This window comes from Brachionichthys hirsutus, chromosome 19 (assembly GCF_040956055.1).
Source record: "Brachionichthys hirsutus isolate HB-005 chromosome 19, CSIRO-AGI_Bhir_v1, whole genome shotgun sequence".
NCBI lineage: Eukaryota > Metazoa > Chordata > Actinopteri > Lophiiformes > Brachionichthyidae > Brachionichthys > Brachionichthys hirsutus.
In genome coordinates, this window is record NC_090915.1 from 9253208 (window position 1) to 9276645 (window position 23438).

Consider the following 23438-nt stretch of genomic DNA (forward strand, 5'->3'; position numbering starts at 1 on the left):
AGTATGAGACAATCTGTCCTGCGTGTAGACGTAATAAGCTAAATACTTGCTCTTATACTAAACAAAACTCCATTAAACCCAGCGGAGACAGTCCACAGAAACGTAAACACGACTCCAGAAGTCCAGCTAAAAGCGGAAGTCTGATTTTGTGCGCCGGAAGTCGTCACCAGTGTTTTTGTTGCTCGTGGGGGGGGACCTGGGAGCTGTTGTGAAAATGGCGACGCCTCGTCGCACCTCTCAGCAGCTGCAGCCAAACTCCCTGCTTTCCTCCCGACCGCGCAGCTCCTCTCTCACCGGTACTCCACTCAGCTCCCCGCCGGCACCCAGCGACCATCCTACGAGGCTTCTCCAAAGAGACGCGCTCGAGAACGCGGCTGACGGTGCGGTAGCCCCCGCCTCTCCCACCACCACCTCCCCAGCGTTGGCCTTCAACGCTAGCAGCAGCGCTAGCAGCGGCGCTAGCAGCAGCGCTAGCAGCAACGCTAGCAGCGGCGCTAGCAGCGGCGCTAGCAGCAGCGCTAGCTCCCCAACTACGACCGGAGGTAGCGGTGCCAGCCCCGTCTCCACCCCCGACTCAGGCGGCGGCGGCGGCGGCGGCGGCGGCGGCGGCGGCGGCGCTAACGGGGCATTCAGGGAGCTGTTCGAAGCCTGTCGAAGCGGAGATGTTTCGAGGGTGAAGAAACTAGTGGACGCGGTGAACGTGAACGCCAAAGACATGGCGGGACGAAAATCGACACCGCTGCATTTTGCTGCAGGTAACCGTGATAAAAATAAAAATGACATTTTAAAGTGTTTAAAGTGCTGGGAAGGCGTTATTACTGATTGATGTGAGTGAGAGGGGGGGGGGGGGGGTCATCAATTTCTGCTTGATAGACGATCAACCAAAAACCTTTGAAAGATGCTAGCATTGTTATATTTGATATGACATCAGTGAATTAGGATGCGGCCTGTGAGTTGTCGTGGATCTGATCGGATATCTTCATGCATTTCGTGTCTAAAATTATTTATGAAGTTGGAAGCAAAAATGTTATTGCATTTATCACACCATGGTAAAGAGCCATAAAATATATGGATCTACTTGACGGTGCATTAAATGTTGCTGCTTCCAAGCTACCGGATTTATATTCTGATCTTCTTTTCTGCTGTCCCGTTGATAGTTTTTATACCAGTATTCTAACCCTTCCTCCTCTCCACCTTTTTTCTTTCTGTCGTCTTCCTCGATCCACTTTCGCTTCTGTCTGACCTGAACTCAGGCTTTGGTCGTAGAGACGTGTTGGACCACCTGCTTCAGACGGGCGCTAATGTCCACGCACGGGACGATGGGGGTCTGATTCCGCTTCACAACGCCTGCTCATTCGGCCACTCCGAGGTGAGAAAACAAACAACGATTCAAGCTACTCTCATTTTGTCTTATCCGTGTGAAGCTGTGGATTTTTTTGCTATTGTTTTGCTACTGTAACTTTAGTCGTACCTTACTCTCGTGTTTGTTATGTTGGTGTACACAGTACTTCTACTCGACTTCATGCGGAGTGTAGCTGCAGGCAGAGCTTTTATTACCGGTACCTGTTGCTTCTCAGATTCCAGCTTTCACATGTTTCCTGTTCACTCAATTTATCGATGCACCCATATAGTATCTGGTATTGTAGTCCATGTACTTTTACTGACAAAAAGTGGTCTCAGTGCATCCCTATGTGAAACTATGACTCTCCAAATCTAGTGATATACATTTTTGTGATCAATTGAAATAGTCGTTGTTTTTTAATCTGTTGGGAAATTCTCTCACTTCTTCAGCCAAATAAATAAAGGCATTATAAATTATATGCATTATAAATGTTAAAGCATGGAAAAAAAACTACACAAGTTTATTTTTTTAGAGTTGCAACCATCTTGATCTCATGCAATATGAATCAGTGATGTAGACTGAGCCACCCCATCTTTCAAATAGTGAGCTACACTTTAAACATCTACAGCAATAACATCTGGAGCATGGAACATCTGCAACAAACACGTTAATGCAGCAGTGATATAAATCGGCGTGTACCGGACGGTGACTGCTTCTTTTTTCATACCAGTTACTAACTGCTACTTAACTAATTTTATTGTGGAACTTTATTCACACTCAAGGGAAAAACATATTTTAATTGGCCAAATGCATATCATGAATTTAAAATGTAATAGATAAAAAATAAAAAAAAAGATTTCACAAGATCTCAGCTCTGTGGAAGTAATGCGATATATTGTTATAGTTTTAGCATCTAATTATTAGAGAACAAGACGGTAACAACAGATGTGGGCGTGCCGGTATTTATTTTGCATATTCCCGTTTTAAACGACCTTGGTGGCTGCTTCAGTTTAGATTTCCGAGTTTCATCACGAAGTCCACCCACGTGCTTCAAGCTTTGCAGACTTCAGAGTTCATAAGGTGCAAATCCACAAAGTGACTGTGTGTGTGACTGAGAGAGAGAGAGAGAGAGAGAGAGACTCCATCACTGACAGGTGAGAGGGCAGCCATCACACCTGTCAGTGACAATCAAATGTGGTAAAGGCTCTCAGATATTTATGACAGGCACAAACATTGACCTTTGATGGAGAGTCTTCCCACAATTACTTTTTAATTTCTGTCCCGGCTAGCGCATCATCGCAACGGGCTAATGGCTACGTCGTGCTCTCTGTCTTCCTGTAAATCTAGGATAGAAGTTAATTGATTGCCGCCGATAATAAAAAGTTGACGAGCAGCTATCGACAGATAAGTTCAGAAAGGACTCGGCAGGAATCCGCAACCCCTGCTGTTATGAGCGCCAAACAAATGGTGGTGATGTTGTGGAATATCTGTGACAGATGTGCTTCTGCCTTTTGGCCTGCTCGCCATTAACCACAGTCATTAATCTCGTGTCTGTGGTTTTAGAGGCTTTTAGTGCTTTCTAGAAAAGCACTTTGTGACCCTGTCAGAACGGCGTCCTGCTAATGCGGCTGCACGAGGGCACCGATGATTAGCAATGAGACGGGAGAGTAAACCTCATCCAAACTGCACGACGAAACCTTTTCCTGAAATTCCTTTTCACCCCTGCCGCAGCGAGTGTTTGGAACTCCCTTCAAAAATCATTGAAGCTCTCAGTTTAAACAGAAACGATATCGTTCAATAGTTGACTGTTGCGTCGTTGTAAATGAGAAGCTGCTCTTAATTGATTTTACCTGGCAAAATAAAGGTGAAATAAAATCACCTACAAGGGTGTTTTTACGCAAGCACTCGACTTGCATTGTGAGGAATGCCTGAAATAAAAAACAAGTCTCTTTCAGCAGTGTTAGAAATAGAGAATAGATGTTGTTTTCAATGCAAAGAGTAAATTCAAACGTTCTTTATCTCGGGTTTCAGGTGGTTTCCTTGTTGCTGTGTCAGGGGGCCGACCCCAACGCTCGAGACAACTGGAATTACACGCCCCTCCACGAAGCTGCCATCAAGGGCAAGATAGATGTCTGCATAGGTGAGCACGAAAGCATCCAGCTATTACAGGCTAGGAGAGATGGTGGCTCTCCTGCGCAGTTTGTGGGGCCGATGCTGTAACAAAGTTTTAGATATTATGTTGTGAACTGGATTTGTAATATTGAATTTTTATCCTCCAAAGTCACAATCTGGAGTTCGGTATAATCGCGCAGCAATTTCAGAGACCATAATAAACCACCCACAGACCGAATGCTATTATTTTCAACCAATAACCTCTAAATTGCATCTACCCTGTTACGTCTTATTCATAGGCCCACACGGGGGACAGAAGAGCATTGATTCATTTCTGTCTCGCAATACACGATCTCTAGCAAACAGATTTCGTTTATAATGCGGAGCAGCAGAAAGGACATCTGCGGCTGCGTCGCTCTTTAAATGTGAACTGAATTACGTAGAGGCTGCATCACTGATCCCCGAGGAGAAGCTGGAGTGTATGTGCTATGCTGAAACGTGTCCGAGCAGTAAGTCTGTGGGATAATCGTTACGATCTTAATGGAAAAACATCATCCAGCATGAGTCGTAATAACATGAATGATGAAATGGTGCTCGGCGTCACCTTGCTGCCAGCGTTAGTTTGGAGTGCTGAGAGCAACAAGGAGGGAAAGTTTCCCCAGGCTTTTATTTGTCTGATGGCTGCTGCGGACGTCACCCTGAAGGACTCTGTTTCAAGCCGGAGGTTTTCTCAATAATCCTGATTTGTACTGCTGTGAACCAGGTCTTCACATGTGAAATAACGAAGCGCCACTAATTCAGATTAAATTCCGTCGTGTAAAGATATTTTCATTTGCATATCGTCTATCAGCTTTTCCATGAAGTTTTTAACTGATTGCCGGACGGTTCAATGGTCTGAGCTTTTCAGATTGACATGCAACATTTCAATTTAAGCAGTGACTTTGTTGCATTTCATAAGTGTTTGGTTTACCAACCTTTCGGCATTTATATTACAAACCCAAGCCGTGAAAAACAAAGATCACGTCGCCTCTGGGGCCTTCCACAGCGAGCAGAGCTTTGGTCAGACTGTCAGGTTGGAAACTTGGAGCAGAGCGAGTCAAATCAAGTCAGACGGCTCAACGCGACGGATGCTCCATCCTCTCAGACAGCTTGAGGAAGGAATTAATCTCTCATTACCAGATGTGCATCCTCCAAAGCTCAAGGTCTGGATAAAAATCTCATCAACATACTTGGGATAAGAAGATCTTGGAAATCCTAAGGCAGGCTTGTGATTGGCTGCGACTCTAAACATGACTGCCTCTATAAACGGTGTCCTCACTTCTCCTCGGTATCCTTTTTATTGTCCCGTGAGAATCCACACTTTCCAGCCTTACATTTTATCGTTTTATTTTCCCAGATGTCGGTAAGGTTGATGAGATGGATGAATGCTTTATATGCGTTATAACTTAAATAACGCAAATATAAACAACGACCCGGACTGGATCCGAACCTGTTAATGCGTTTCTGTACGTCATTTCACCGTCTAGCTCTAGAGAGGCGTACTCTCCACCAGCACCAGTGTGTGGGATTGGTGCAGAGCTAAATCATATTCTTTTGGTGAGGGGTGAGTGGGTGATTTTGGTCTGCGTCAGCGCAGGGGCACAAACGTGCACAAACATGCTCATGCATGTAGACCAGGGGGGGTCACAATAGTAGGGAGGGAGCGTCTTGACATGTGACCCCCTGAAGAACTCGTGTACGGTGCTGGAGGGAGAGCAGGTAGTTTGTTATTCAGCTCATACCTGTATGGTAGTCACATGTCTTCCTCCTCTCCTCTCCCTCATACAAACGTTCTCCCTCAACTATTTTGTCCTCTACCTCTCCCATCCTCCCCGTCTCTCAGTGAACGCCCCCTCCTCCACATCCCCCCCCTTCCCCTCTCATCTTGCTCTCCGCTGCATCGCTCAGTCCGTTGGAGAGGCGAGAGTCTCTCCACTCCCGCTGCCTGGCCGCCTCCTCGCTGCTGCTGCTAGCCGTAGCGTCTCCCCTTTCACTCAGTTTTATTTGTTTTTAATTGTAGCCTCCTCCGTAGAACCTGCGGTGCGCTTTGCGTCGTAGCCCGCCACATAGCCGCTCCGTTTCCCAGGCGATCGTTGTTGCATGTCTGTTTACATCAGCAGCATGGCTTGTGGGGCAGGGGCAGCCAGGGGCAGCCGAGGGAGCAGCGCTAGCAACAGAGGAGGAGCAGCTGGAGGAGGAGGAGGAGGAGGAGAAGGAGAGGAATGTGAAACGGGACATGCAGGAGGGCTACCGAGAGAACCAGGAGACACAATCAGACAAGGAGGGACAGCAGAGGAGCAACAGGAAGAGAAAGAAGGAGGTTTAGGGAGAGCTTTTTATGGAGCAGGATGTGGCTCAGCAGCAGCAGGAGGAGCAGGAGGAGCAGGAGGAGTAGGAGGAGGTTTATGTCGAGGAGTTTGCATGTCAGTCCAGGAGCTCAGCTACTGTCTGTGTCTGCCCTGTTGTACAGTGTTACTGCAGCATGGAGCAGAACCCAACATCCGCAACACCGATGGCAAGTCCGCCCTGGATCTGGCCGAACCCTCGGCCAAAGCTGTGCTCACAGGTCAGTTTCCTGTCTCTGTACTCCGTATCGTCTGTCGTCCGTCACTCGCTCAGGCCAGTTCCTGTCTATATTTCAGAAGAGTTGCGTGCCAAACTTGTGTGGCAGATTGATTTGTCTGTATCTTTCCTGTTTTTTTTGTTTTTTCTTTACTGTCTTGTATGTTTTTACTTCTCTCCAGATGTTATTATTTTGCTCACAACTTTGAACAAACATCCATTTCCTCGTTTGGTCTACGACTGCACACAATTTCAGCGTCTTATTTCTTATTACAAGCCTATGCCACTGATCCACTCTGCTTGCTATTCTGGATTTTATCCAAGGCTAGCTGTACACATAATGGTTCCTACATTATATTTCTCTCCATCCAGGGGTCAAATATGCGTCTCCTCCTGCTTTCCTTTCTGTACTAATGTATTTTTTCTGCACTCGATGGGCTTGTTAATATTCTCACGCTCATCTTCAGATTATCCCACTTGCGTTTTCATCAAAATATTCAATTTTCTCCTTCAATAAAACTGCAGAAAGAGGCTTTTCTGCTTTTCCACCCTTAACAGCATCGGTGAACTCATTGGCACGGAAACGTCGTAGTGAAACGCTGACTAATTACTTGCTCTTTCATTGTTACGACCCCGTAAAGGCGGCAGGACTCATTACACCGGCTCAGTGGTGGAGGAACCGCCGGGACACAGTTACAACATTTAAATCAGAAACGAATTAAAAATATATCTTTCAAATATGATCATAATTTATTCTGTCTCCTTTATTGGAAAGCTTTAAAACAGACAGACAAAGCAAACCTCTATTGCATGAGCATTTGTTGGTCTATGTTTTGATGAGTTGTGAGTCTTTTTTTAAACGTGCAAAGGTTGAAGCAATACTTAGTAATTTACACATTTGATTAAACCATGACTATACGTTTGCGTATTGAGGCGATACTGTTTTTCAGTAGTAGCACATTCCTGCGAGCACAGAAGATAAATTCTTATGTTATTTTACTACGGTAAATTTAGCTGGCTAAAACAAAATGTGTGTTTTTTTTGTGTTAACAGTCATAGAAAGGAGGTAAAATAACATCCCTGTTCATTCAACCGTACTGCATTGTTTTTCTCTATTCTTGGAAGATAAATGTTGCCAGCAGAGACCCTGAGCTAGCTGCATAGCAGGAACAATGGAAGCCCGTGAGGGTCCATCAAATGAGTCGTGCTGCCGCCAGTGTGCGGATTTGAAAGCATCTATTTGTGTCGTCTGAAAGGGATTGGTGTTTGTCTGAACACAAAAATTAATTGATGTATCTGGTGGTAAAAGCTTTGACACACAAACTTGTGGTCTGGTAACTTAAGGAATTGAATATTAATCAACTTTGAACAAACAGCAGCTAGGGTGGCGCTCAGATTCGATTGTACTCGGTGAGCGAGAGACACACGGAGACAAGATGGTGAGTGACGAACAAATCTCGTTGGCAGAGGTAATGATGGCTCTGTTCCTCTTGGGCGATTCATTAAGCTGCTCCAATGAGCCATCGTCTACGAAGCTACGACACTGGCACTGGATCATCCAATTAGAATGCAACCGTAATTAAGGTGGTCAATGACATATTTACTTTGCTAAGCCATGTCAAAATGTTCTCTGTGAAGAAATCCTATTAGTAGTCACCAAGTGACAAATTCAGACACCTTAAAACGCCAAAATATTTCACTCTAATAAAAAAAAAAAGCCCCGAAAGCAGCAGATGGGCTCGTTTCATTCTTGCTGAAAAAGACAGCAGCGATAAGTTTGTAATGACAGTTCATGCTTCTCATGCACAAATCAGCAGCTACCAGAGGATTGGTTAATTTTGTCTCTGCATCCGATCAGTCACATTTACTGCATCTTGTACTAATTGCCTAAACCGCCACCCGGTGACGTTGTGTTTTCACCCAGCAGCATCCTGGATCAAATCCACTGTTATAATTACCATTGGCAGCAGTGCCTTTCAGTGTCGTCAGCTCGGTCAGGCTTTGATAAAAGGGATTGAAATTCCTCTTCCATGAGTGAAAGCATGCAACTCTGTAAATAAGAACATACATTATTGCGATTGAACACTTGTTGCGTCTGTATAATTATCTAAAGCAGCAGAGCCCTTTTCCTCCTCCTACGTGTTCTGTTTAATGCAGAGTTGCTGCTTAAGGTTAGAACAGTTTTCAGCCCCAGTCTCTGGTAATGGTAATTTATATTGATCCATAAATTAGCTCCAAGTTGTTTCACAACCAACCAAATGCTCTCTGAAATATTATGTTCTTCTATTTGGTAGTTGAAGAAGTGAAACTGAAAAAAATAAAATATGCCGGTATATATAAATATATTTAAATTACGTTTTAACCTTTGAATTTCATTTTTGTTTTGTCAGAACGGCACTTTTTTTCCCTGCTCAAGAAGCTTAAATACAGGGCCTGTAGAAGAAAGTGAAGGAGATGATGTTGCCATGCTGTCACGAAGCTCATAATGATGCTACTGAAAGATCGGGACCATCGTACCTTCAGAAAGCACAATTTTTACAGCTACTTCTCAAAAGTTCACTCTGTGACCTCATGCTAATTTTTTTCATGCAAAATCATATACTCAGATATTCAAGTCTCAGATGTGTCTAGAAGCTTAAATCTGAGGACAGTAAATGAATAAAAAGAAAAGGGTGATAATTCATCACTGTACTAATTATGCTGCATGATTTAAAAAGGAGAGAAATTCTGGGGGGATAAACAGAGACAATGGAGAGATGATAACAGAGTGAGAAACAGTCCATTAGCTGCTATTAATTACCTCTGATTGGTATTCACAGACTGGCTGCTTCTGAGCCTTAGAGAGATCAATTCTCTCCCCTGGACCACAGTCGACACACACACACACACACACACACACACACACACGCACGTCACTGTGCTTCGGCAAATGAAGGGAATATCTGTGTGACCTTTAACCAGACTGCGGCTGATAGACGGGTGTAAAGGACCAAAGTGTTTCTCTTGGTCGGTAACAATGGATCAGCGTAGTAAAGGTGGTGCATAATGCACACTCGGGATCACTCTGGAGCGCCGAACTTTGCAAAAGTATGAAAGCAGACGCTCAAACTTTTCCAAGCAGCCCCTCTCAGTAGATCATTGTTTCTTCCTCCATGATGTTTCATTGATGGAATCATGTTACTGCGACTCTGGAGCAGAAGAAAGAAAGAAAGAAAGAAAGCTTTACTTTGTCTTGCTACACTGCAAGCACACAACAAGATTATGTTACACTACAAGCACACAACAGGATTATGTTACACTACAAGCACACAACAAGATTATGTTACACTACAAGCACACAACAGGATTATGTTACACTGCAAGCACACAACAGGATTATGTTACACTGCAAGCACACAACAGGATTATGTTACACTACAAGCACACAACAGGATTATGTTACACTACAAGCACACAACAAGATTATGTTACACTACAAGCACACAACAAGATTATGTTTACACCCTAGTCCAACAAGCAGTGACCTCGTTTGGATTTGAGTCGCTCCACCTCGTCTTATTAGTTTTGTATCTATGTTTTCAGCTTTACATTTTCCTGAACAACAACACGGTTGGCCTCACACATCGCAGAGCAGCTCTTATTAGTGTGCTTTATTATCTTGTTCATTAAAACACTGTCGCTCGTGGTCTGCTCTGATGGAGTGTGTCTTCCCCATATGGTATTGGTTTCCAGCATCTCACTTCGTTGTCAGTCTGTCACCAATACAGAATGTAGAGAACCTGAAGAACCATTTTTTTCTCCACCCCTCAAGAATCCCCCCCCCCATCAGCTTGTCATTGATGGCTCTTCATCTTCAGGAATGACTCGTGGATAGCGGTAATAGGCTGTCAGGGACAAATAAACTGCAGCTACTAGGATATGCTGCATGGAAGGAGACGGGGGGAAAATATGATCCGCAGAAAATCAAACGGCTTTCAATCCTGTATGGCTGACACGAATGCTTCAAAGCTTCTACCACAGCAATGGTAATCTACATCCAAATCCATATTTATGTTCAGCAGTTTGTTTTTATCTTTGAAGAGGAAAGCTACTTTAAAAAAATATTTATAATGATGAATTCAGTGCTCGTTGTCGGGTGATTATTTTCCTCTGTGAGTTCTTGTTGTTTGCCGACCGCTGGCAGTCCCAATGAAGACAAGAAAACAACAAGTCTTTAGACCAATCAGAGGCCCTGTTTCTGACGAGGGTCTTTCTGAAGCTATACGTCATTGGAGTTGTAGTTAACTGTAATTAACTTGATCTTATGAGCTTTGATTACTCGCTATGAAATATTAGCCTCTCCCAGTTTATGGAAAATGGTGCATCGTGATCATGTTCATTCATACTTTATTTGTTTTATGTTCAGTTCATCATTTGACTGAACTGAAAGCATTTATGTACAGCGTGGCCGTCGTTTTGTCTTTCCAGAGCTGCCTGACGGAAGCAGCTTCAGCGCCGTCTCACCCTCTTGTATATTCTCCATCAAAACATGCATCATGGATCCACAGATGTCAGAACCAGACCTCTTTCATTTGCACATTTTTAATTGTTAGAATACCATTGATCAATATATTTGTTCTTCTTCAGTAGATTTTTTATTTTATTTATTTTTAGCAGAGGGACTAGAGGCACACGCAGCAAGGCACCACGGCTCTTGTGATTGATGGTCATTTTCAGAAGGACCTCAAGCTGGATGGAGGGCTAACCATGCCACAGCTGTCACGCTAGGCAATCCCTTCCGGTGGCAAAGCCCAAGATGAGGGACGCTGCAACCCCCGACAACACAGTGTCAATGTCTGCTTGATGGCAAGTCATCGATCAGCCGTCCAACCCGCCCCTTTACCCTCTCGCCTGCTTCTTTCCTTTCGGGACACACTGAAGAAATGGTCTTAATTTTCTTACGTTTGTTAGGTGTTTAATACGCCTCTATATGGAGGCACTCGCCTCATCTTTTGTACATCACTGCTGTCATTTTGTCACAACTGGAACTGCTCCTAACTGGGTTTTATTCACTGCTAGGAAGGTTGTCATCTTCGTGAAACAATTATAATCCCACACTGCACTGATGTCCGGGCTCGTGCTGTTGCTATGGAGCAAACAAACAAGCAACTTGCTGGACTTCAGCATGAGTTGTTTGTTTCTGTTATATCTGTATTAGAGACACACTGGCGCTTGGAATCTTTTTAAAAGCAAGATAAAAGAAAAAAATGATGCTTTGAAGAGAGGTCCATGGTCGGCAGGAAGTTTTAACACAAAATTAGCCAGCACGCTTTCACACTGCCAGAAAGTGAGAGGTTTAAGAGAGGAGGTTTGGTGGATGGATCGCAGTAGCAGAGAAAGCGTATGGGAGGAGGGGGGGGGGGGGAAACAGGAAGAGTGTCAGAGAAAGAGCAAGACGAAAGGTAGGAAGTGTATAGAATACAGATAGTAGAGAAAATGTTTCATTCGGGAAGTTAAAGAATAGTTGTGGGAGCAAAGAATGTCAGTAGATGGGCTGACAGACAAACAGACTCTGAGTGAATGCCATTAGAGAGGAGGAGAGGCTAGCTCTGACAGGCGTGTGTTCGCAGCCTAATCATGAAGACAAAGAACTGCTGTAGTGGCTCAGAGGGCTTCGCCCGGCTAATATAGCCGGAGCAAAGGCAATCTTAATCCTCTGTGCACCTTAGAGTGCTTGTGTGTGCGGGAGTGTGTGTTTGGAAGAGGGTGTGAAATCATGTGGCTGCAAGAATAAGTGTGTAGCTTTTCCCCCTCTTATCAGTGACATGCTCGTTGATTACCACAACGACTGGCTTTCGATTGTCTCCAGAGATGAATGACCCTCAGCACCATTTCCAAAATGACCTAGCAAGAGACACGCAACAAAGTGACTTTTCGTGTGTGTGTGTGTGTGTGACTGAAAGATGTGCTTTCAAGGTTCCCTCAGCCCGTTTGGGATGCTTTCCTGCAGCCAAAATTGCCTAGTTTACCACATGGTTTCACAACACCGAGCTGGCAGGGGCAGTCGGGCCACTCTGCAGGAGTGGGTTGATAAGAAACGCTGCTAAAGTAAAGAAAATGGGAGCGCATACTAATTCCACATCCACACGGTATGGATATCTCCTGAAAAATGGAAGGTTTTGATGAATTTAAATATATGCCGAAAGAAAAGGCTGTACTTATTATACTGAGCAAAATGAGTTAATGTGTGCTAAAATCTGCAGGCTTTAATGATCGTCATGGAAATCAAACAGATTCTAGCCTTTATGCCTTGCAGGAATTGAAAAATACTTTCTTTATTCAGCATTGCCGAACACAAAGTAAAACATCTGTTCAGCAGAAGCCAGCATTTGCTCTTCAGAAGTTTGAAGATCTAATAATAAGGAACCTGTATGTGTTTAGAAGGTGGGGGGGGGGGGGGGGGGTCATTGGAAATAATGATGTTTGACCATTTGAAGCTGTTTCCTTTATCCGACTTGTTTGAAGACTGAGGATCATAGATGGGTCTCTATTTAAGCACCAAACTGTACTGTTCTTGGTTTTAAGGAAAACACTTTCTTACGTGAAAGAAAAAAATGTTTAATTACCTTTTCAAAATGTTTCTTAATGAGGCTTAATCTCATCTCGGAAGACCAATGAATTTATATTCAGTGCTACTGCTTAGGACTGTAAGAATAATAGTGTGGAGTGTTCAGCCATCACATGAATAACTAGAAAAGCACTCCGAATGCAGACCTCCGCCGACCAGCACACTCCCCTCATAATTAGATTTACACGATCCACGTGTTGATCTGGATCATCATCGAAATGTTCTAAATTGTTCTTGGTGTCTTTATACACCAACCACGAAAAGTAAAAGTGAATTTAAGTTGATTTTAACAGATTATCAATGTTAAAATGTAATATTTTTTCAGAACGTCATTCTGGATCCGATCCAGATGAAATTCAGTGGTGAGATAGAGCCCCCCCCCCCCCCCCCCCCCACACACACACACATGGCAGTGTCAATTTCCATAAACATTAGTCAATAATCAACCGACTGCAATGTTAAAAAAAAGTTTCAAATGTATCCATAATCCAGGATCTGTTTGTGGAAACATTCCCAACAGTTCCTGAAAATTTTATCAAGTACCGTCCATAACGTTTTGAGTTATCTTGCTAACGGACAGACAGACAAACAAACGCCGGTGGTATCATAGCCTCCACTTAGGCGGAGACGAGGGATGAGCGAGACGGATGAACGACTGTTTGATATTTATTAACAGCAACACTATTCTGAAAAGCCACACGCACTCTTTGGTGGATCGGAACACATACTAAACAGGAGCAACAAAATAAATCATATTAAGAAGATTGATGAAAACATTTGAACACACCGAACGGCCTCCACCCTCACCGACAGCAAATTATAGTCTGGACAATTTAAAATGGACTTGTTTGGCCGTGACCACTAAAGGTCTCAGACGGACACGCTCTGGTATTCTATCATGATAAATTACAAAGAGTTGGGCACTTTACTTTTACAAAGTAACTAAAGCACTTCAGATAATCCAGAGTGTTTCTCTGGGTTCACCGTGGACCCATTAATCACTCAGTAAGTTATGAGTCTGAAGTCAGCCAAGCCAGTCAGCAAAAGGCCCAAAGCACCATCTTTTTAATTTCAACCCCCCCCCCCCCCCCCCCCCCCTTTGGTTAGTCTCAGTGTGCACAGACCCACTTGCAACCTTGCTCAGATTATAGACGGATTGCTCAACTTCTGACTTGATTTAAATGCACAACAACACACATGTATACGCACGCACTCGCACGCATGCACACGCATGCACACGCGTGACATTGACATATTCTCACCTGAGCACAACACGAAACACACACACACACACACACACATCATCATTCAGGAGGCAGCTGGCCTTGTCCAACTTTTAACCTGTCCTTGTCTCTTCTACTTGGAGTTAGTAGGCCTGACTACAGGACACGCACACACGGAGCGTCCATGTCTGTACATCTATGCATGTCTTTAGTCTGCATTTCTGTGAAGTTGAGTTAGAGACTAATTGAATTGAAAGACACGCCATCAAAAGGCGTAACTCGCGTAGAATAGAAGTTAAGTTAAGGAGATGAGCATTTCGACTTGAAGCGTGAACACTGTGGCTTCAGATGTTTATTGCTTTTTGAGAACCACATGCTAACTTCACCCAGTCTGCCTGGAACAGAGGCTCTAAAGTTCCCTTTTTAAACGGGCGAAGTTCAAAGCATTGACCGGTTTGGAGCCGTGTTTGTTCTCTGTGCAGAGAATCTGTGCTGCTGTGCACAAACCTTGGTTTCATGTAACGTGGACAGTGCTGACGCACACCACTGAGCACGCCTTGGTATCTTTTTTAGTTTAATAAGCGGCGAGCGCAAACATTGGTAACTCGTGGATGAAATGATGAAATCAAGTCCAGCAGAGGCTATAAATGTTGATTTCAACATTTTCAGTTAACTGTCCAGATGATAGAATCCATCCTGATGTAAGGACTGTGACTGTCGGGTGTGTAATGGAAAATGACTCTTTCACGACCAATAAATTGGTAAAAAATACAGCATCATATTAACCGCCTTGATCTCTCTCTGTTCGGGTCGCTCTCGGCTCTGAGTATTCATATTTTCCTATCTTAAAACTCCCCTTCGTCTCCCCGTTCTTCTCCCACTGAATGTGCAGCCTTAGCCCCCCCCCCCCCTAACGCCAATTATGCCGTGTCAAATCCATGCATGTCAGCTTCCAGATCTCTAATCATCCCTTCCCTCTTTCATCTACAAATCCTTTGTTCCTCTCTCCTCCCCCTATTCCCTTCTCTGGAACCTTTCCTATTCGCCGCTCACCCTGTTTAATTCCCCCATCTGTGCAGTGCTCACACAGCCCGTCCTCATCACCCTCTTTCAATTTATATGTATCTCATTTACCTCACCATAGTTCTTTGTGTGTGTTTTTTTTTTAAATACTGTATTTAAATGTTAACCTCTCAGTCCAGTCTCGAGCTGAGATGTTTGTTTTTGCTGTATGATCTGGCAGTTTACCTTATTGTTTTATGTCAGAATATACCCTGAAGTCACTTTTCATGCAGTTTTTTGTAAAATGCATTATTTATGCAGATTATGTGTTGTTCTACACGAGCATCTACTTTCCACTTCTTCTGTTCGTCTCCCTCTGCAATGACAAAAGAACAAAAAACATGTTCACATTATGTTTTGTGGTCTTTTTTTTTCATTGAAGAATAGCACGAACGACAAAGTTCTTTGACAATAAATGACTCCTGTTGGTTAGCTTTTAATTTGAAGCAGTGGATGCATCTGGTTCAGGGTAAAACATATTTTGTTAAATGTCCAGCTTGAATACACTCGGGTCGGGCCAATGCATTCATACACAGTGATTTCTAGTTTTTATCAGCGTTTGGGTAATTTTTTTTACTTTCCTTAAACCTGAGCTAAGCATGAATTTTCAATAGCAGGTTGTATTTTATCTAACATATTTCTCTCAGCCATTTATGACCCCCCCATTGTGCTTTGTTGTGATCCTAGTACTTTATATTTTAGATGTTTAGATGTAAGCAGTGGATGTGTAGCCACAAGCTAATAACACAGTAAGGAGGAAGGCAGTGGGCAGGATGAAGCGTGCGTTTCAGCTGAACTCGCACACAAGTCCGGTTTGTGTTATTTTTCTCTAGGATTGTGTATGTGTTTGAATGTTCTTATTAAGAGGTGCTTTAAAACTACAGGACATGATCAGATTTTTTCTCAGTCTAATCATGAATTAAATCATTTTAGAACAGCTACAGAACGTTGCTCCGACGCAGCTGCCTCTTTCTGTCTCGAGTCAACGATATAGATGTTAGTCTTAAAATGCTTGTTGCTTTAGCTCTTATTTCACGGTCGCCACTCTTAGGCTCATCAATGTTTCCACCCAGGACTTTCTCATTGGTTGCACCATCAATCTGCTGTCATTGACAGGCAGGGAGAAATGATCTTTGTATCAAAGGGAAGCCGGGGGGAAATTCCAAAAGTTCAAAAAATTACTCTACAGAAAAGTCTCAGGCAATTTGATGTCACAGTTTTTTTAAATGAGTGAACTGCAGAATAAAGCACCCATCTGTCTTTTCTATCTTTCCACAGTAGCTTACCATGAAGAGTTTGGTAATTATTTTAAATTAAGTGTAGCCATAAAAATGCACTGTGATGATAAAATGGTCGCATCCACCCAGAAATGTAGCGCTCGTGGATCAGCTGAGTTTCATCGCACAATTTATACCAGTAGTATCTAACTGAATAAAGATGTCAAGCTTCCTCTCCTGCTGAGATTTGAGGCCCCTAACCCATAATAATAAGATAAAATATTAGCAATCCAAAGAAATGGAAACAACTAAAATGCATTTAAATACATGGGGAATGAAGTAACTTGTGCCTGCAGAAACACAAAGGGCGGGCCATTCAGGGGTTAAAGCAGCCAGATGATAATAAATAATGCAATATACAATCTGGAACTAAAAATAGAATCATTATCATTCACTCGTCCCCTGAAACATTTTTGATGATCAAAATGATGATCAATTGGCCCTACAACATAACAGATTCCACCTCTGTGAACGTCGGCCGTCTCCCCCACCTCACGCGTTTCCTAGGCACAAAGACACTTATGGGAAGGTGTGCATGTATGTTGTGACTGTAGTTGGGTGGGGGTGGCGGGGCAGGGCTAATAGACGGAGAGAAGGGGGAGGGGTTTGTTTATTTCCGCACCTCCTGAGCCCACTTTGGGGGGGGAGGGGGGGGCAGAGAGACCGAGTGAGGGAAGATGCTTAGCAATATGAGCGATTGTCGAGAACTGGGAGAAGAGCGTGGAAAAGGAAGGAGAGACGGACCCACGGATGGATAGACGGACCCACGGATGGATAGACGCGGCGCGATTGCCAGTCTGCCACTCGTCTCCCAAACAATGAATGTGCTGTGGTCGCTGCCGGCAACGCACCGTCACGGCAACCGGAGCCAGAGGGGTGCGCACTGAGTGAGAATGACAGAGAAAAGAGAGCAGGAGCAGGAGAAGGAGGAGGAGGAGGAGGGGGGTGCTTTCTCCCAGTAGATAGATCCTTCCTCTGTGGGTCTTTACGTATGTGTGGGGCTGCCTGATCATGTGTGTCTGTGTGTGGTCGTTGTGCGTTAGCAGCCAGTTGTCTGACACAATGATCTTCTGTAACCATCTAGGTGAATACAAGAAGGATGAGCTGCTGGAAGCGGCGAGGTGAGTACCACGCTCTGCGTGCTCTTTGTTTTCGTTTAGAGCTTTCCTCTTTTCATGGTTTTTCCTCCCTCTAATCTCTTGTTTCCATGCTCACTTTCTTCTCTGTCCTCTCTTCATCCTGCGTTCTGTCCCCTCCTCTCTTCTTGTTTTGTCCCCTCGATGCTCCTGCTTTTTCAGAACTTCTTTTCATTTCCTCTATCATTTTTTCTTCTTACTGTTGTTCCACGTTTGCATCGCTCCCCTCTTCTTCTTCCCCCCACCTTTAATCTCCTCAATGATCCACTTTTGTTTTCTGTTTCCATTCCATGTTTCTTGTCCTTCTCCTCGGCTTGTTTTCATGCTTCCTCTTCCCTCATCTTCTCTATAGGTTTTCTCCTTTCCTGTCACGTATACTCTTCTCTTTTCTTCCTTCCCTTTTGTTAAATTTATTCTTCCTTCTGCCTCCTCTCTTTGCCTTTATGTCTCATCTTGTTTCCTCATTTCATGTTCCTATTCATTTATTCTTTATTTTTTAGATTCCATCATTTTCTGCAGCCTGTACTTTTCCTCACAGCTTGCATTCATTCATTTTAGTGATCTGCCTCTGTGGGTCAAAGTGTTTAGCACTTGTATTTTCTATTCTGACACTGCACACACACACACACTAGTTTTTCATATTTCAGATCAGTACATGTAGGCAAGAGACACTTGAATATTTTGGAGGGATGTTATGGTTGCAGGCAGTGCAAGTGGGTTCTGTGTGTGTTTTCATATTTTGCATGTGTCTAGGACTTCTTTGGGATTGTGTGTGGGTGGCTGAGCGCACAGTGCCTTCACAACCTCACTCTCTCTTCCTCTCGTGCTCTCGCTCGCTCAACCCAGGCGGGCGCATGCACGCGCGCACACACACACACACACACACACACACAGAAGCAGCTGGCCAAGCTTAGCAGTACCCCGGTGTATTATGGGGTCAGCAGGCTGTTTAAGTGTGAACTGTGTGCCTCTAACTCAGCCGAGACACTGTCTGAACCTCTTTGTGTAACTCCCACACATTGCTTATGGGATTTTTTTATTTTATTTATCCAAGTTATTTTTTGCTCAGATGTCATGATTGCACGGCAGTATACAAGTGACGAGCTGCACCGACTGACGAAACAACATTGTTAAGGTTCATGACACATAAAAACTCTGACCAGTCAATCATATCTGTGCCTTTTAAGTCTGCTGCTGGTTGTAAATATTGACAAATTGCAGAAATCAACCATGTCAAGCTGTCCATATTTGGACAAATGCAACCCACGCAGATCATGTCTGTTACATTTTTAAGCCATCGTTTGCATTGAAAGTAAAGGTTAAACTGCAGGAGGTCCTTCATTAGCAGAAGGGAGCAAAGGAATACAAGGAGGATGCTGAGCATTGAGGTTAGGTTACAGTCGAAGAGGCAGAGGGTAGAGAAGGAGGGAAAAAGGAAGAGAACGGAGAGAAGAAAGATTCAACAAAAAAGGAACAGAATTGGGGAAACGGAAGAACCATCCTTTTCATTCCATCTGACGGCGTCTTCCTTTATGGATGTGGAGTGATGATGCGGCATTGACCTGCTGCCTTGGAGACACTTTGGGGGTGAATTGGGGTGTTCAGTCAATAACAGAGCACTTAGCTGAGAAACACAGATCAGCAGCACAAATCTTAACGTCTTTGTATCTCCGCTACAAGGTATACAGTACGAGAAAACACAGAAACATTTGTGAATATCAGTCCATTTCTGCAGGTAATGTCCCCCCCCCCCACCCCACCCCCGCACTGGTATTGGATGTTGTTGATTTGAATGTTTTTGTGTGCGTATTTGCAGGAGCGGAAACGAAGAGAAGCTAATGGCCTTGCTTACTCCGCTCAATGTTAACTGCCATGCGAGCGACGGCCGCAAGGTAAGCACAGAGCATGAAAACCGCACCCATCACGGCACCAGAGCTCCGGCTCACGCACACTGGGGGAGTCTGACGTTTCAGCTGGAGCTCTGCTGCGTCGCAGCGGGACGTCTGGCTCGTGGCTGATTAGTCCCTTGGATAAATTGGAGGACCGCTTCCTACTTGTGTATTTTCCAGCTTTAGTAGTAGTACTCCCTGTTGTACAGGGTATTACTGTTATCCAACCTGACAGAAATAGACAGGAAAAATACTGCTTCTTCTTACATGCTTAGTAAAATTGAAGGTCCATTTTGCACTGGCGAGTTGGTCAAAAAGGTTTAGGTCTTTCTGTCGCTATTTAATTTCAGATGCCACTGCTTTTACGAGGCTAGCCACCACAGGGAGAATTTTACCAAGAACATACTTTAACAAAAGGTGACGGCAAGAGAGCTTTTTTTCTCAGATCTTTGGCTCCCACAACAGCAGTATCACCCCTGGGGGCTTCTTTCCTGTAATGACGAATCCATCTATTCATCCTTTCGGTGTTGTGGATTATGCTTGGCTGCAGCTCGTGTCCAACACATCGCCATGACGCAGATAATTGTAAGAGCGCTTCATTTGCTCAGTGTCTGTGCAGGTGAAAGACTGGGGAGGGGTTACCCCGAGGGAAAACCATGTGAAATGAGATCATCGAGAAACATTACAATTTAATGCTTCATAATGCAGCAATGTCCAGGATGTAAAGATTGTGCACAGATATGTTCTAAAATGACTTCTCCTGCACACTCTGTAAATGTAATGGCCTTTAATCGCACAGATGCAAAGCAGCCATGCACGGTAGATGGGATATATTGTCTTGCCTGTGCAGTTTTATCCTTGTTATGGTCCCAGGTTGATTTAATGGGGTGATGGGGATTTACAATCAGAGTGCAAGAGAAATTATATTGTGCATTCTGAGCAATCGTAGAAATCATTAGGCATTAGTCGTTCTTGTACTTTGACCAAATCCACAAATTGAAATCAACAGACAAAATTGATAAATGTTCATTCCCTCAATATCACAAATTATTAACATATTGAACTCTGTCTGAAATAATCATTTTGAATTGGTTGCACACAGAAATCTGAACAATGGACGATTACTGATTTGCAATTTGTAAATGCACTCTAACCTGCTCAGACAATCACATTACAATATGATCCTATTATATCTCTTTATCTAATAAGAAGTGATGTCAAGTTTGACACATAATGGTCTGATGGTGTGAACATTTTTCAGATCGTTCTCCACTCACAAATGCAGACAAATCTTTTGGAGGACACAAATTATAATTATGGAAAAAACAGAGCACAACAGAATCAAAATGATTGATGATAACAATGTTTCCTTTAGAATTACACCCCCCCCCCCCTCTCTCTCTCTCTCCTCCCTCGACTTCATTTTCTTCTCCGCCACATCATTTTAATTGGAAGTGGTTCAGGCACGCCCCTCTCCAGCCATTCATACAAATTCACAGATCTGAAGAATAAACACTGACTTGAGAAGCCTCTTGAGGAATTAGAAAAATTACACACATTTGAGAGAGAGACTTGAGATATTTTCTTTCAGCTTGATAATGCACATGCTAAACACTTTTGAGAAGAGGGCAGGGGAGGATTGCAATCACGCCAAACGGAGAACTTTGTCATCAACATAGCACATAGGATAATTGATCCTTTTCTGGCACACTATTTGGCTCCAGAACTCTGTTTATGAACAGGCGTTTTGCTCTTATTGCACTAAACCATACCTCTGTTGCCTCTACTACCCTGTGTGTGCGTGTGTGTGTGTTTGTCAGAAGATTGAGGGTCCATTCGAGTGTGATATTATTAACACAGCTGAGTGGACAGTGTTATCAAGCTCTCGCGATTGAAACCCCCTACTTACCCCCCCCCCCCCCCCCCCCCCCCCCACACACACACACACAGCACTGCCTAACATCAGGAAAAAGCCCACTGAACAGGAACAGGCATGGCACACACTCTAATTTAACCCCATTTTTAAAATGTGCTCCTTTCTTCATTGCTTCACCAGGTTGGCTGTCAGTCGTGCTGGAAATTAAATTTTCTATTAGTTTCTCAGGGAATACATTTCCTTTTCTGGGCTCCTTTGCTCTCCATCTGTGCGTGTGTGTGTGTGTGTGTGTGTGTGTGAGAACATGGTGAGTTTTGGATCTCCATCTTAAAAGTGGAATTCATCGTATCCACTCGCGTCCTAGTTGGCACGAACATCAGAGAGACTCAGATTCAGAGGGAGATGAAGAAGAAAATAGTTTTTTTTTTTTAAAGCCTTGTTTAAATGTTGATTATGAAATGTTATCATGGTGAGAGCGCCACACTGACTGACAGCATGTTAAACAGGCATCTCCAAAAGTTCACTTCATAGAATAATAAGTTAAGATATTTAATATATATATAAATAGTTATTATAAGTTGATTAAATAAATCTAAATGGAATTTTAATTACATCTGTGTATTTGTAGTCATTTTGTGAAATATATTTGTTTGCAAACAATCAGTACTTCACTGCACACGCAGCTTTCATCCAAGACACCATAAAAAAATCACAAATGACCAAGATACGTGGTGTGCTTGTTTAGTTTTTTACCACGAAAAAAGTTATGAAATCATTAGTTTATGTATCAGCGTTGTTTTAAGGAGAGTGTCCCTCCACGCTGATGTGTAACTTCATGAGCGCTTTAACCGTGCGATAAGATGATGATCTTCATTGCTAACATGTCTGCATTGACTAGCGTGCCAGATTGTATGGAAACTCTCCCTCGACATTGTGGTCTCTTTTTGTTGTTCACCTCTGGGGTCCTTGTGATTCCACCGATCAGACTGGAGTCTGTTGTGCCTCTAGTCTCTGTCTCTGTTCACCAATGTGGGCAAACAGGACCAAGGCCATATGACTAACTGAATTCTGCTTGACAGGGGATTTTTCATAGCAGAGTCAGTGAGTGTGCAAATATATAAGATGATGCCCTGCTGGAGAAAGATTAGACTTGTGCTCCTTTGTGCCAGAAGAAAGAAATACCCGTTGGCAATTGTTAACTGTTTGGGTCATGACAGATGACAAATAGGGTAAAGAAAAGTTTTAATACATTTTTGTCAGTGACAAATCTCACCTCTTGACTTCATGCAAGTCTGTTGCATTTTGTCACCTGGGGACAAGGTCCAGCTGCAGCGCTGGGGCACACGAGTAGTTCAGGATGAATCGTCTGTCGCTCCACACTTCCCTATCTGAAAAAAGAAAAGCCCGAATCGCAGTCGCTATCATAGTGAATTCATTAACTTATAAAATCAGTTTTGTTTGCAACATAAATTGATGCATGTTTTCCGCGTGCACAATGCAGTCTGGGTTGATAACGTCAAATGGTTGTAGCCCTAGATATGCACAGCAAATACAAAATCTACTGCACTTTTATAGCGCTTTTCCACCTTTGTGGTGCCCAAAGCGCTTTACAGTTTGACCTCACATTCGCTCATTCACACACCAGGGATCACTGGACGACTCTCACTACCAACTGAGCCACAGCCGCCCCCATAACAACAACATAACGTAACTGCAAATCTGCAAATCGAAACAGGTTGTCAAAAAAATACACAATAAAATTGGCATCAGAAGTGATTTATATTATTTCGTTTTTAAGAATTGTTGTTTGTAAGCAAGTATGTTCGTTTATTGACCCAAACTAGGGTTACAAAAGATCATACTGAAGTTTATTTTATAGCACCTTTCATTAATTTTTACTTTAAAAGCAAAAGGTGATAAACTAGATCTGAAACATTAAAACTGAACATTAAATTTGAAACAGTGCCTCTGTATTAGAAAATATTTCAAGAAGCCCAAGCCCAAAGCACAACGATTAAAAAAATATTAAAGAGAGATTTAAAGACCATGTCATTTGTATCACCTCAGGGAAATTCTTCCATAGAGCCTGGGCCTTCATAAAGAAGATGTATAGGAAGCATTGAAATTAATATTTAAATATATAACCGCAAACTGCTCTGAATTGAGCATGTGAAGGGGAAAGAAGAGCCGCCTAGTCTTAGGTCATGCAATCCCAATTAGGTTAATAAAGTACTCTCTATTTTCATCCCTGTTTTTAAGCATTTCTTTGACTATTTTCAGCAAATTATATTTCCTATTTTCTTCTGTCTGTTT

The 23438-nt window shown here is 43.3% G+C and overlaps 1 protein-coding gene across 1 annotated transcript in view; it reads left to right on the top strand.

Annotated features, from left to right (window-relative positions):
• The first annotated feature begins 214 nt into the window (after positions 1-214).
• The window catches only part of LOC137908219 (poly [ADP-ribose] polymerase tankyrase-1-like), a 45607-nt gene continuing 22383 nt past the window's right edge, over positions 215-23438 (top strand). The window contains exons 1-6 of the mRNA XM_068752588.1: positions 215-755; positions 1254-1369; positions 3374-3482; positions 5964-6059; positions 17309-17345; positions 19177-19252. Of these exons, the coding sequence (XP_068608689.1) occupies positions 215-755; positions 1254-1369; positions 3374-3482; positions 5964-6059; positions 17309-17345; positions 19177-19252 (975 nt within the window). The remainder of the gene's footprint in view (positions 756-1253; positions 1370-3373; positions 3483-5963; positions 6060-17308; positions 17346-19176; positions 19253-23438) is intronic.